The sequence below is a fragment of the Leptidea sinapis genome, chromosome 24 (genome assembly GCF_905404315.1).
Source record: "Leptidea sinapis chromosome 24, ilLepSina1.1, whole genome shotgun sequence".
NCBI lineage: Eukaryota > Metazoa > Arthropoda > Insecta > Lepidoptera > Pieridae > Leptidea > Leptidea sinapis.
In genome coordinates this window covers 1,040,889-1,055,276 of record NC_066288.1, presented here as the reverse complement: position 1 = coordinate 1,055,276, position 14,388 = coordinate 1,040,889, and the positions used below count along the sequence as shown (strand labels likewise).

Here is a 14,388-nt window from a genome sequence, read left to right as displayed (position 1 = left end):
ATGTTGTTATAAAACTAATAAAAATAAAATGCTTAAAATTCTGTAGGATGTTGAAAATAGGAAAATGTAAGAATAAATAATATTCCTGTCAATAAAATCCAACAACTCGATCGCAGTACCACCTGAAGCGTAGATATAATTATAAATTGTAACAATCCTGTGATCCACTTAGAGATATAAATAATTTCAACTTACCTATCGGTTCTTTCTACTCGAATCAAAGTAAAAAAAATTAAATTAAATGAGATTCCTTCATATTTTAATATTTCTCTATCTACATATTTCGTTGTTTGAATACCTAATGTTGGGGTTTTAGTACCTAATCTCAGTTTTATATAATAAAAATTTTCGATTTTCTGTATAGAAATTCCTTAATGTTTTTTGTACCTATAGGTATTAATATTGTTATCCATATCATTTTTATTCAATATGTTTATTTTGATTTTAAGATATTGTATGATATAAGAGTTAATAAGTTATTATCTTCAGTAGTATATGTTTGAATTATATATACCTAGTTGATAGTTGGTGCTACTATTTATAATAAATATAAATATGTTTACAATAATTATCATCATCAGTGTTGCACACAACATTATGAACGTTTTGACCAATGAGGCCTCCCTCGCATTATTTGAAAAGGTAAAACACCTGTTGTTGTTTAAACAATAAAATCATTTTAAGTTTATCATCTATACATGAGAACGAAAATTTAATGAAGATATTCTTCATATTTTCAGCTTAAAGTATCCGCTATTAGATATTATTAGATATTACATAAACCGGTATAAAATAGTTTGGACACTATACATTAATTGGTTCGTGTGCTTGACATATTGTCAATGTTTGTCAGATATATGTGTTAGGCTTGAGGGGATCAGTCTTAAAGAAATAAATTTTTGAACTATGCGTTTTAGCTAAATGAGTGTATATATTCAAAACGGTGCGTACACTTTTCTGAAAGGCCGCCAACACTTCTGTCATCGTCTGGTGCTACAGGAGGTTGTGTGTGGCGGTGATCACAAGAACAGGTGACCAGACTTCTTTGTGATCCTCTTACATAAAAAAGTACCTAAATCATTTTAGAATATAGTACTTTCTTTGATTAACGCGAGTGTTGCACATTTAAATAAAATACTAAAATTTAACATATTGTGCATGTCAATTGACTAAACATATTGGATTATCAATAATATTCTGTTAACACCATAAGTACAATTTTTCTTGCAAATAAAATTTCATTTAATTTCTTTTCTTTTTAAAGGATTAAAACGTGCCCCTAAACAGGTCACGAAACGTCGTGTTAAATAAATAAATCATAAAAAATTTATTCTTTTCAAAAAAAATATTGAAGTAGGCGTTACTTTGTAGAAATCCATAATTATCCAAATGATTTGAGTTTTCTTTAGTGTTAATTCCACCATTATTTGTCTTTAAACAATTCGACACGTGTTTCGCCTTTACATGAGGCATCCTCAGGACGTGTTGTCTCGCCAAAATCTGGCACGACATTTTTATTGTTTATACATAATATATTAATGGCGGAATTAACACTAAAGAAAACCCAAAACATTTGGATGTATTCTTTATGCAAATAACTCATGTAAAAATATATTTACATTAACAATAACATTTTAAAATTATTGTATAATTAAATATTTGTACAACATAAAAACTTTTTTTTTGTTGACAAAAATATCAGAACAACATTCATATTTCATATGCCTCTGAGTTACTGTGAGTCTAAATGAGAATTAAAAGTTTTCTGTAATTAGTATTATGTATAGGTAAGAATAATTTAATAATTTTTAAGGTCTTACACGACTGTACCGGCCACAACAGGCCACATGTTAGGCACTTGTCCCATCGCCGGCCAGAAAACCCCTACTATTTTCGCGTTAACGAAACGTACAACAGATATAGATCTCGTGTGAATAAAGTTGTAGTCAAGTCTACAGGTTATGTGCAGATGACGTCTTGATTATTGCATAGGAGGCTATTCTCACTAGAGTACAGCGATATCATTTGTGTAGTCACTCTTCAAGCTGACTATCCTCTTCGAAAGGACCTTGCTCGAAGATGTCGAGTCTTTTTAAAACGACGAACGATTCAAGGGTTGCCCTGCAAGTTCGTTTGATTGCTCTTGACATTTTGTTCACAATTCTTCTACTTATGTGAAATTATTTGTTTTCCACGGTTCCTAGGAGCTCCGTTAGTTAGATATGATGATGATATAATCGAGCGATGACTATACACAGAGTCCGATGATATACAAGTACTAATTCATCGCTTACGGTGGGATAAGTACCCTTATGATGTAATTTTTATATTAAAAAGCCCTTAAAAATATATATTTAAAAGCATGCAGAAGTATCTATTATGGTGACACATTTGGTAATGTTTTGCCGTGGTCCTTTATAATCAATCAGGGTGTTGACGATCAACCGCCTGGAGGTAAAAAGAAGCCTGCCAGATATAACAAACGTATTTTAATATTTAAAATATAACTCAAATAACATTATTTACCTACTATATATTTTTTGTATTGATGCTTGTATAATAATTTGAAACATGTTATAGATAAAATATTTACCTGTTGAAAAATATAGAATATATATGAAAAATATAGATGTAATTAATCAGTAATTATGCCTAACTTACACCAGTTTTTGTTATCTTTTTTGTATTAAAGGCACTTTTAAACGACTGTATTTTTTATTTCCGTAAGATTATTTATCTTTAGGGTAACCATAGAGATTTTCGGGAGATTTATTGGCGCTAAGTGACCTAGCTCCTCTCGGACATCTATTATTATCTCCATTGCCAAACCGTACATTTCTACAGCATCTCTCAGGTTGATGAAGGTGCTCTTATAAAATGTACGGTGGCGGAGGTGACATGAGAGATGGACACCATTCCAAGCAAGTAGTACCAGTGTCCACTTCACAGCCCTGTTTCAATAATTAGAGCAGTAGCTGACTGTAAAGATCAGTCAGCCAGCCGTGCCTCGCGCGAATGTCAATCAAATCATTCAAGCTTCAAGTCACCCGGAATAGGAAAGTTCTGCTTGTCGAAAGATATTATTGGAGTCACCACTCCCTGGCCCATACGGCAAAGAATGCCGATCTTCTGGGTTTCTTTGACTTAAAACTCTGGTATGGTTACGTACTAGGTAGGTACACAACGCCTCAGGTCGATCTATAGATACCTACCTACATACACTTTCACGGTTATCCAAATCAAAATTATTCGTGTAGGTCAAAGAAATGACACTTATAATTGTCAAGAAGTTTTCTTTTCTATTTACATCTGCCGCCACTTCAGAACAAGAGTGAGCGTTAATGAGAATAAGTAGCAAGAAACTCATTGTCACTCTTTTAAATCAACATTTGCTTAGCTTCATAGTTTTACAAATCATTTCAATTACAATACATATTTGTAAAGTGATGCAACGAAAATACTCAAGACGTCAAATACTGAATGTAAGGCATTCAGTATTTGATGGACGAGTAGGTAAGTAAAAAAAAAGTAATTACTTTAAATTATTAAGTAAAACCACTATCAGTATCTGCATCAATCCACACACATCGTAAATAAATAAAGGTATTTTGCGAGCATCTCATATTAATGATGCAGAGGTTCTGGTAACTGGATCATACACCACAAATAGCGCCCGTTTACGAGCGTGACGCGTGGACCAGACATCGCCTCCCACGACCATATTTTAGAGAAGGGTACCGCCGCCCTTGTTGCCACAACAGGCAGATATTAACCGTTACCTCAAGATAGTCGTACATTTAAGGTTGTATGTTTGTAAATTAAAACACAAATGATAGTGTGAACTATACATACATAATTTGGTATTTCACAATTTATTTGTCAAAAATTAAGTGAATAAGACAAAATACATACAATAACACACAAACTTACTCAATTCAAATGTTCGGGAGTGCAACACTATTAGATAAATTTTATAATCTAACGTCTTACATTAACTTACTCATATATACATATATAGATATTCTGTCTTTTCGACTAAAGTAAATAATTCAATAAAATTATATTTCAGTGGCATTAAACAGATTATATAATTCTCCAGGAGGCATTATAGTTTCGCTAAAATAATTAGCTATTTCACTGGTTATAATAAAATTAAAAACTATTTTTACCATATATGCAAGTCAGTCGAACTTAATTTTCAAGTAATGGCATTTACATAGATATAATATGTAATGTGACGCACTAATTAATACGAGGTACCTCCTCCTACCTCGGTGAATGTGGTACCTACACACTGTCACCAAAATCAAATATTTCAAAATATACATAAGTACGAAAAAGTAATGAATTATTAAACAGTTTAAGGCTCTATTATTGAAACGCCAAAGCTGCCCGCCACCAACGTCTGGATCAATTCTTATACTTTCGAAAGTCAAATGCGATACATTGGTAAGTTAGACAGGCCGTTTCGTAATTCTCATCGCGTGCAAATTTCCGGTGGTAATTATAAAAAACGTATGTGATGTAAGATAAAATTACACCATCTAAAAAAATATTTGAGAATTAAATTTGTTAGACGTAAACTAATTTGTTTATGATGCCATTTTAATGTTTGCTCTCCACCGCTTTAAAATCATCGGCGCGCGTAATAGGTACAGTATCTACGCTTCTTCTCTCAGCACGTCATTTATTTTGAAGCGGTGGTACTAATTTGATTTATTGATACCGATATAGATAAGATAAACCATACTCATTTGTTATTAAAAGCCACACCACAAAAATACGTCATGATTCAAGAAAATTTATTGAATTAGGCGTTTTTTTGCAGAAATCCATAATTATTCAAATGTTATGAGTTTCTCTTAAGTGTTAACTTAGTTAGGAAAGGCTACACGTAAGGAGATTCTCTCTGAACAATAATTATTCTCCTTAATAATTAATTCGAAAAACGATCGTTTCAGAAATGAAAGAGAAAACACAAAGTGTCACATTGGTGAAAGACGTAACTTAGAGGAACACACAAGATAAACTCATGACAAGTAACAACAGCGAACGGAAAGGTTCCCTTCTTTTTAACTTGCCTCACGTATTCTTTTGCCTTTTTTCCATAGCTTTCTTTTCCCTTCATGAGGACCTGGCCCCACAACATGCACTGGTGTTATAAACCATACACAAAATTGTGTCAGTTTTAGGCGTGCATTGTGTTACCTCACACTAAATACCTAACATTTTGTAACTAATGTGTCATTTGTATTAATATGATTCTAAATCATTTCCTTTATTAAATAAATTACAAAGCAAATGTAAGAACTTGTTATCATTACATTACTTAACATTCCATATCTTATCTAAATTATTTAAATAAGTATCTATGACATAGGAAGTTTCAATAAATTACATTTCTTTGTATCAAATAAGCCTTTAAACTGAAAATTATGTTAAAGGTTTCTGTCACAATTAAAAGCATGTTAAGCAATTGTATAACATTTTTAGTTACAGAATAAGCCCACAACATAACATAATACTGAATGAGATCAAGGAATCATAATATGTTTATATTTCAAAATTTCAATATCTCTTGCAACTTTATTTTCATAATAATTAGAAGCTGCAATATGCAGTGTTGTGATGAGACATACTACAAAAACAATATTATTTAAAGTTTAAATTAATATCTATTACAAATATTATTTAATCATTGCTACCTTAGTGCTAATACTTAGCAAATCATTCAATGTCATTTCAATATTTACCAATATCACCTTAAACATTACTTACACACAATATTTTAAGAACGGTGGGATTACACCTAATAAACATTCCAAATTTCTTATACCCCTAATAGTTCCAAAACATAAAAAGTATGGTATAACTGGTAAGATGCTTGCATTAATTTTATATCCCAGACAAAATTTAAAAAAGTATTTCAGTGTTTTCTTTGGCCTAATTAATATCTGCTACGAAAGGGATTTAGAAAGTTCAACAACCATACAAAGCTATTCAACATTTTAAAAGCTAATATTACCTTGAGCAAGATTAGGCAAATGTTTTTTGTAATAGGATTATCATATTAATAGCTTCCAATTAATACTAATAAGTTCAAAAGCTGGACCTTTATATACACATATTATATTTGCAGAATCCACCTGCTGAAAATTTACATTCATATTTATAATAGTTACTTATATGAAGGTTTATAATAGCTATCAAGGTTGTGATGATAAAATAAATCACATTTAATTGTGATGAACTACTGAGAAGAAATGTGTCCTTATTTAACTTTATAATATCCTATTTGCTCACAAATCACAATCCAACCTACACTTAAATATAATTCTAACCTTTGTACTAGAGGACCACATTAAATAATGTATACTATCATATTCTAATCATCATCTAACTCAATTACAATGGACTCAATGTTTGATGTGGCTTTAGAATATTCATTTTTCAATTGTGTCAGTAATGTACACTTGGGAATTTTCAATTCTTCTGCCTCATCCACCAAAAGTTTTAACTTCTGCAGTCTCCCAATATCTGGGGCTGTTGGCAAGAGTATTTTTTTAGATTCAGTCATCCATTTATCAAAACTATTTACTCTGAAATCAATTGTTTGCAGCATTATGTGAAGTTCGTTCATATCATAACGATAATATAATACTTTCTTTCCTAATATACAATCACAAAATTCTTTTGAATCAGCATGTTGTAGACATGCCATGTGTTTACATTCTAGACAGGAGACAGAAGATAAAAAACAAGTAGTTTTGCAAACCTCACAAAGCCTTTCATCATCACCTAATAATTCAAATGCTGTTCTCCTTATATTTTTCAAACCTTTTCTAGAGACCAATGACCTCAAACGACCTTCCTCTTCAGTTGCACGAACAAGTTCCTTTTGTGTTTCCAGAGCGGTTTCTAGATCTAAGCGATCACCCTCTAAAGCCATTTTACATATAAGTTCATCATGAGAAAATACACAGAATCTTTTGAGGTTCTTATAATGCATAATACACTCTCTACCAATTTTAAGCCAATCAGGTGGAGCAAAATTAACAGCTTCTGCAAAGTTATATCCTTGATTAAACCCAGCATGATAAGCACGAGGAAATGTAACAACAAATTCTCCAGCATTCTGATCAGTTCTATAAATAGGTACACCAGCTGCCATTAAAATATTTGGATTCATTATTGTTACCAATTGATGAAGGAGATCTGGTTGTGATTTAAACAAATCTGGGGCAGCTGCTTTCATGGCCTTTTCTAATAATTCTGCACCACTTCCAGGCACTCCATACCAAGTCTTTGCTTCACCCCAATGCAAGTAATTGATAGAGTAACTCCAATGATCTTCATTATGCCAACAAAATGCTGAGAAACACATTCCAACATACATCCAGGGTACAGTCATTCCAGATATATCTGCATTTATGAACCTTAGCACAGACCCATCCAAAACTGGAAGATTATTCAAATTCCATCCAGAATCAACATATTCTTGATCACCAGGAAACAGATTAATGGATGATTTTGTAGGAAAGCCAGATCCATGGTCCATGGAATGTAGATCAGCGCCATATTCTACGGTGACATCTTCTTCTACTGACGAAATAATGCGCCAAAATTCTTTTTCTGCTATTTGGGTAGGTACCAAATGGCCCGACATTCCAAAATAATCAGACTTAAATTTATCTGCCATTTCACCAAACTGTTGTAAAGTGTATTCTCTTTCTGCTTGAGCAAAACCAAATGCTTCAGCTGGCTTGTGTACTTCTTGAGCAATACAACATGGGCAACGCCAGTCACCATCAGGTACTGCACTAAGAGGTGGTTTGAGGCAAAAGGTATGGTATGTGTCTGAGCAACCATTGCATATCAGAAGTAAGTCATCCCTGTGTTCTTTCTGACAAATTGCACAAATATGTATTGCTAATGGATCTAAATCATATCTTGGTCTCTTTCTAGATTTAGTTATATCAAATTCCTCATCATTTAATCCTGGCATTTTTGGTCCAGGGCCATAACAGGCAAGACGTCTTAATTCCCTGTTGCATTTCATTGCCTCACTATCTTTACTTTGGTCTAAGTCAGGCTTTATATCTGATCCAGTTTTAGTTTTCTTTATGCTTGTATTGGGTTTTTCATCCTTAATGTGTTCTCTTACTTTAGTGATGGATTCAATAGAGATTTCTTTCATAACCTGCTGGCCTATCTCTGTTTCATAGATTTCTGGTTTCGGTTCAGATTTTTTAACTGATTTCAAGATATCCGCCTTGCTTTTTTCAAATATTTCATATGGTAGCAAAACCTTTTCATAATTATTCCGAAGAAAATTAATTGTGCTAGTATTTTGGCCATATCCCATTGCATGTGCTATTTTTCTCCATTTTTTTGGAGAATTACATTCTTCGAAACCACCTTCTTCATCAACCCAAAATTTAAGACAGTATAAATCCAATGTTTTATTTTCGAGCATGGGTATTTTCAGTGGAGATCCTTGTAAGTCCCAAAATTTCAATATTTTTTCAAGAAATAAAAGCTTCAGACGTGTTATGGCTTCCAATTCATTCACTTTTTGTATTCGTGGAACAAATTTTAGTTTGTCGACATCTAACGAAAAGGGAGGCTGCCATCTGGATGGTGGCTTTATCTTACAAATACCCGTTTTTTCGGCCACGGGACGAATTTTAGCAATATACCCCAAGGGATCCGCAAATTCTTCCAGTGTAGGCTGAAAAACAGGAGCTTCTGGTGGAGGTGTAAATGTAAATTCAGCACTTTTCTGCATAGCATTTTTCTGTATATTTTTGCTATCCATTTTAATTAAGTAAATAATACCAAAATTATGAACGATAAGTAATAATCCAATTATTATGAAGCACTTAAACTAACGATTCACTTTAACAAAACACAAGTCTACGTGACTCTTCGCCATGTGTAAATGGCTCCGAAAATATTTTAAAAATCATTAGATTCTGGTCCGCGTATTAATGTGCATCGTCTAGATATACATAGCCATATTTAATTTACATCAACGAAGGTCCTAAATGTTTGTCGACTCTTTAAATTTTATGATGTTCACGGAAATCACCACGGTCGATTTTTTATTTCAATTCCTCAGTCCTCTCCTCACATTACACTACTCATACTGTCTGAAATCTGAATCAATTATGAAAGGAAGTAGGTAGGTACTAGGTAGGTAATTCGAAATTTTGTAGCCTCTACCAGCCAACACTGTCTTGGTACGTTTTAGCTACATAAAATTACCAATTATAGGTATGTACAGCCTACCTATATATTGTTATACTCTTTGGCCTACAAGCTACTAAGTATGCATGTTGAATTGTTGAGTACATATTACACTTATAGAATTATAGCTCTTATGTTTTACAATATGCATATTGTAAATATTATATATAAACTTTTTATAATAGTATGATTGTAAGTCAACCCATAAGGGTTCAAAAACATGATCGGATTTGGTACGGTCGAACCATTGGGCGCGGTGTGGACTGGACCATATTCGATAGTTTATCGACTTGTGCATCACACAAAATTATTATTACCGTCCGGATCGTACCGAATAATTCTGGCTATAATTTATGATTATGAACAAGCAATAGCAGTAAGCACTAAGCTGCATATTGATTTTATTGACTGGTTCAAATATTGAGCACATTTTTGTTTGTTTAACGATAATAATAATGTTACAAATATCAAGAATGATTCTGGAAATTGCATAGAAATTATGTAATTAATCATTTCATACTGTCGTTATCACTATGAATTTAAATAAAGAAAAAAGGTAAAAAAAACACTTAATGACTTAATGAACAGACGCATGCAATTAGTATTCTTACAAAAAAATATTTATAGAAGTAGGCGTTACTTTGCGGAAATCCATAATTATCCAAATGATTTGAGTTTTCTTTAGTGTTAATTCCGCCAATATTTGTCTCTAAATAATTCTTACTATTAACTCACAAGGAATACACTCACAGTCTGTGAAAATATCAACACATGACTCCTTTCTGTGCGAAACGCGTGCAGTGTGCAGTACGCTACAGTTTAGATCTTTAGTGTTATTTTTATGGCCAGATGATGAAGATGGACCATTTGCTAAGTTTGTCACTGATTCCAATATAAAATCATAACTAACTTCAGCGAACTGAACTGAGCAGTAGACGATGGAACGATACAAGTTTCAAAGATACAGTAAATCGATCTAATTTGAAAAGTAACCTTGACTTTGTACTACTAATGCTCAATGTTCACTTACGGAACGCTTGCAGCGTTAACCGGTTAGATTTAGGTTGAGTGATGTGATAATTTAAGAAAGCAGAGGCTGAGAATAATTATAAGTAATTGAATTTATTCTTCAAGGCAAAACAAATTTTAGTGTAAGTACCTTCTTCTTCTACTTTTTTTTATATAAGAAGGGTGAAACGGGCAAGTGGCTCACGTGATGGAAAGTTGTGAGCCAACCACCTATGGACATCCGCAACATTTGGGTTCAAGAGATGCATTGCTGGCTTTTGAGTTAGGAGTATACTCTAATCTAATACGTTTCTTAATTGTTTTCTGGTAGTAGAATTCTGCTGCTGGTATCAACTCGAACAAGTAGAACATGCAGAGAGAGACCCAGATATCTACGCAACGCCCATCGAGATTACTTGATCGCCGATGATTCTTGCCGATCTTTCAAATAAGTATTGTCTAATATAAGAGTTGGGGTTAAATTTAAAATGTAGATATTTCGTTTATATCTGGTGAATATTTATAATTGATACATAATTTAATTAGTGAGGTACGAAGAAGCACGGACAAGATCAGTTGAGTAAAAAACACAATGTGAGAGTGATAAAAGTGAATTATTACATAATTTTACAATAATTAAGGTCATATATGGCCAAGTGCTTTTATGTAGTATTTACATCCTCTTTGGGTAATAGTGTTCTGTGGTCGAGACTCGAGTCCATCTCCATAGATAAGAGTAATAATATACTAGTGCTCAACTTGCTCGAGTTATATCATCCCAAAGAGTATAATAATATATAGGGAAAAGAGAGCCCTCTCTACGCATTATGAGCTGTCTATTTCAAAACTAGCGCCATCTGAATATTGGCCCCGAAAATAACTATAATAAAATATTAGCTCGAAATTATGAAATTCATTTTTAATGTTGTGACGCAATTAAATAACTAACTCTACTCTTTAATGTAGGTATTGCAATTTTTTACCATGTTGAAATTGCGCGTAGAGTTAGTTATTTAATTTTGCCACAACATAGAACATAAAGGATAGGATTTAGTAGTGTTGGTTTGAGTAATTGAAGTTATTGGGTGAGAGAAATAAAAAGCAATGTTTGCATATTACTTTTTATTTTTATAATGTTTATGTTTATCATAATATTGTAGGGCAGCTGTTTTTGTTTCGTCTTCACCCACATAATATGTTAATTTTCCGGATAAAATTCGATTGATCGATCTGCACCACCTTTTAACCTTGCTTTGAAAGATTGTCCTTTTTTTCGCAAGCACGATATTTCTGCTTGAAGATGCTTGATCTTTGTGCACTGTGGAGCCATTAGATCTGTGAAAGAATGTTTAATTTACAAATTGTATAGTATAATATATGTATTATATGGTATTAAATAAATAGACAATATGAAAAGGGATTCAGTCTTAACGTCTATATATATAAAAAAGAATTGCTGTTTGTTAGTCTTGCTAAAACTTGAGAATGGCTGGATCAATTTGGCTAATTTCGGTCTTGAATATTTGTGGAAGTCCAGTAAAGGTTTTGATGAGAAGAAGAATTTAATATGTACAGCACGACGTCTGTCGGGTCAGCTAGTAATGAATAAAAATATATTCAAAAATTCATTCCCACACGGACATTAGCTGTTCTCAATCCTATCAGGTACCAATGCAACCTTCATCAAAAAGACATTTGGCTCAATAGTCTTATGTCATGTCATGCATTAATCTGCTGTTATAAAATTACTGTCATATTTATGGTTAATCTTTGTTAAATAAAGACCTTTCGAATTTCTTATTATGTTTAATTTCTTATAGGTGTTGTAATATAACATCAAAGCCCGCCATTGTCAGGTGTGCTACTCCCTAACTTGGACTCACATACTACAAAATAAATGATGGGCCATTACAAGAATCTTGCTGATTTTTGTCCCCAGCTCCGGGACTATGAGGGAACTACTTTGCCCACCTAGACAAAAGATCATAAACTATGCCAAATTTCATACAAATTTATTCAGCACTTTTTGGATAAAAAAGTATAAAAACAATATTTTCAAAACAAATCAGAATCTTTCCCATTTGTAATATTAGTATAATAATATTAATACCTTTTCCAGCTGTTCCTTTAGGCTTGCTAATAAAACTATAATTATGTTCCAGCATCAAGCACCTTGCTAAAGTAAATTGTTGAGATGCATCTGAAATTGGAAATAATACTTATGTAGTTTGTTGCCCACTTTGTCGGAGTGAATTTTAACTATACTTTTCAAATCATTTCAATCGTCAATTTCAATCAGACGATAATGGAGAAAAATAAAAATAAAACCAAAAATCAAATCATAATGAAGTAGCACTCAGTAAATGTAGAACCAGGGCAGAATTTCTTAAAAGTCTAGAGCTCAAATTAAATCACAAGTTGAAATAAGCTGTCAAACAAAACCATTATAGAAAAAAAGACATACCTACACTACTCACAAAATTTAAAATCATAAAATTTTGTTTTTATTTATGGTTTAGTTGTGTATAATAGATAGAAATATATAATATTATATAATATTTTGGTATGTGTTCAAAACAAAATATAATAATTAATTTATATATTTATTATTATTCATAATAGCCAACAAATTGAAAAAAATATGTTAATTTTACCTGCAGCTACAGGTAGGAATGTTGTTCAAGTTAATGCTTTTTCTAAAATAAAGTTGCTCACATATGGCTCTGTAAAAATTAAACATAATAATAGATTAATGATTATTTATTATTTGTATGTCACAGAGAACCGGAGAACTTTTATTGTGATTTGTAAAATCTTATGTAAATGAAATGAAATTATGAAGACTATATTATATGAAAACATGACATTAAGATCAAGATCAAATGTGGGATTTTCAATCAATAACATTTTATGGGCCCAAGATTTTAAAATTACAACCAAGAAATACATCAAAATTTTGTATGTGTATGTCCATAAATATCAATAATTTTAAGAAAAAACATAAAAGACATGGGATTAAAAGCAGAACAAAATCAAATTGTCAATGCCCATTTCTACGCTAAATTTTGACAGATTTTTATCAGCAATCGAGTTTGCCTTTATATTCTTTCTGAATATTTTATTCGAAATAGGATATAATATCACTTACAGAAAGTCAATACTACATATTGGAAAAAGTATACCTCAGACCTGAGAAGTAAGGGCATAAGATACTCAGCGGGCTTCATTTTTTGCATAAAAATATGGTTACAATGTTATTTCATACAATAAAATTTATTATTTAATACCCTGAGGGTGGCCGCTCCATGCCATTTCTGTGGTATCATTAAGAATGTCACTTATGTTATAGTAACCTTTACGACATTGTAAATAAGTTTTAAAAATTATTTACCTGAACAGTCTTGCTGTATTATTGTAGGCAGTAAATGTTGTGTGGATGACGCTTGTCCTAAGATTACTTGACTCTGTAGTTGTCCTGAAAAATAATGTAAATATGTAAAGATTATGTTTCATTATTAAATGATTATCATTGATAATGAACCAGTTTCAGCTAGAAATGGAACCATTGAATTTTGTAATCACAACTGTGTAAGAAAATCAGGTGTTTCCAGAATGATACAATATACCTTCAAAAAAACCATCAACTCAACAAAGATTCTTAGTGGTGTGACTAAATCTGACAGAATAAGGTTTAGAATCGAATATTAACTCAATATGTGTTAAATTAGGGGACTTACTAGGCAGATGAAGCATCGGAATTGCCATTGTGCTTAGCCGTTGATTACGATTTCTGTGTCTGTCAGAAATGTGTATATCACAAATTCTCTTCTTCTTATAACATTCAAAATCAGATGTTTAACTTATAACATTCAAAATCAGATGTTTTACCAACAAGAATGACCCAAGTTTTAAACTGCTCAGGAAATTTGACAGCATCTGGAAAACGATGCATTGGAATCTCTGAAAATAATAAATAAGATTATTAAATAAATTGAGTGACTATTAAAGCCATCAGATAAATTGTGATAACCTAGTGTTATGACCATTGGGCTAGTATTAGATTTTGGACTCATATATTGACTTTTCTCTTGATAAAAATGGTGTCAGAAGCCAGCACAGCTGTCAATTATT

The 14,388-nt window shown here is 32.1% G+C and overlaps 2 protein-coding genes across 2 annotated transcripts in view; both read right to left on the bottom strand.

Moving 5' to 3' along the window:
- The window catches only part of LOC126971541 (cadherin-related tumor suppressor), a 362,047-nt gene that overhangs the window by 207,488 nt on the left and 140,171 nt on the right, over positions 1-14,388 (bottom strand). The window lies entirely within an intron of this gene.
- Positions 3,831-9,250, bottom strand: LOC126971569 (lysine-specific demethylase lid-like). The gene has a single exon (XM_050817875.1). It carries the CDS (start codon positions 8,816-8,818, stop codon positions 6,386-6,388), a length of 2,433 nt encoding a protein of 810 aa, XP_050673832.1. The 5' UTR covers positions 8,819-9,250; the 3' UTR covers positions 3,831-6,385.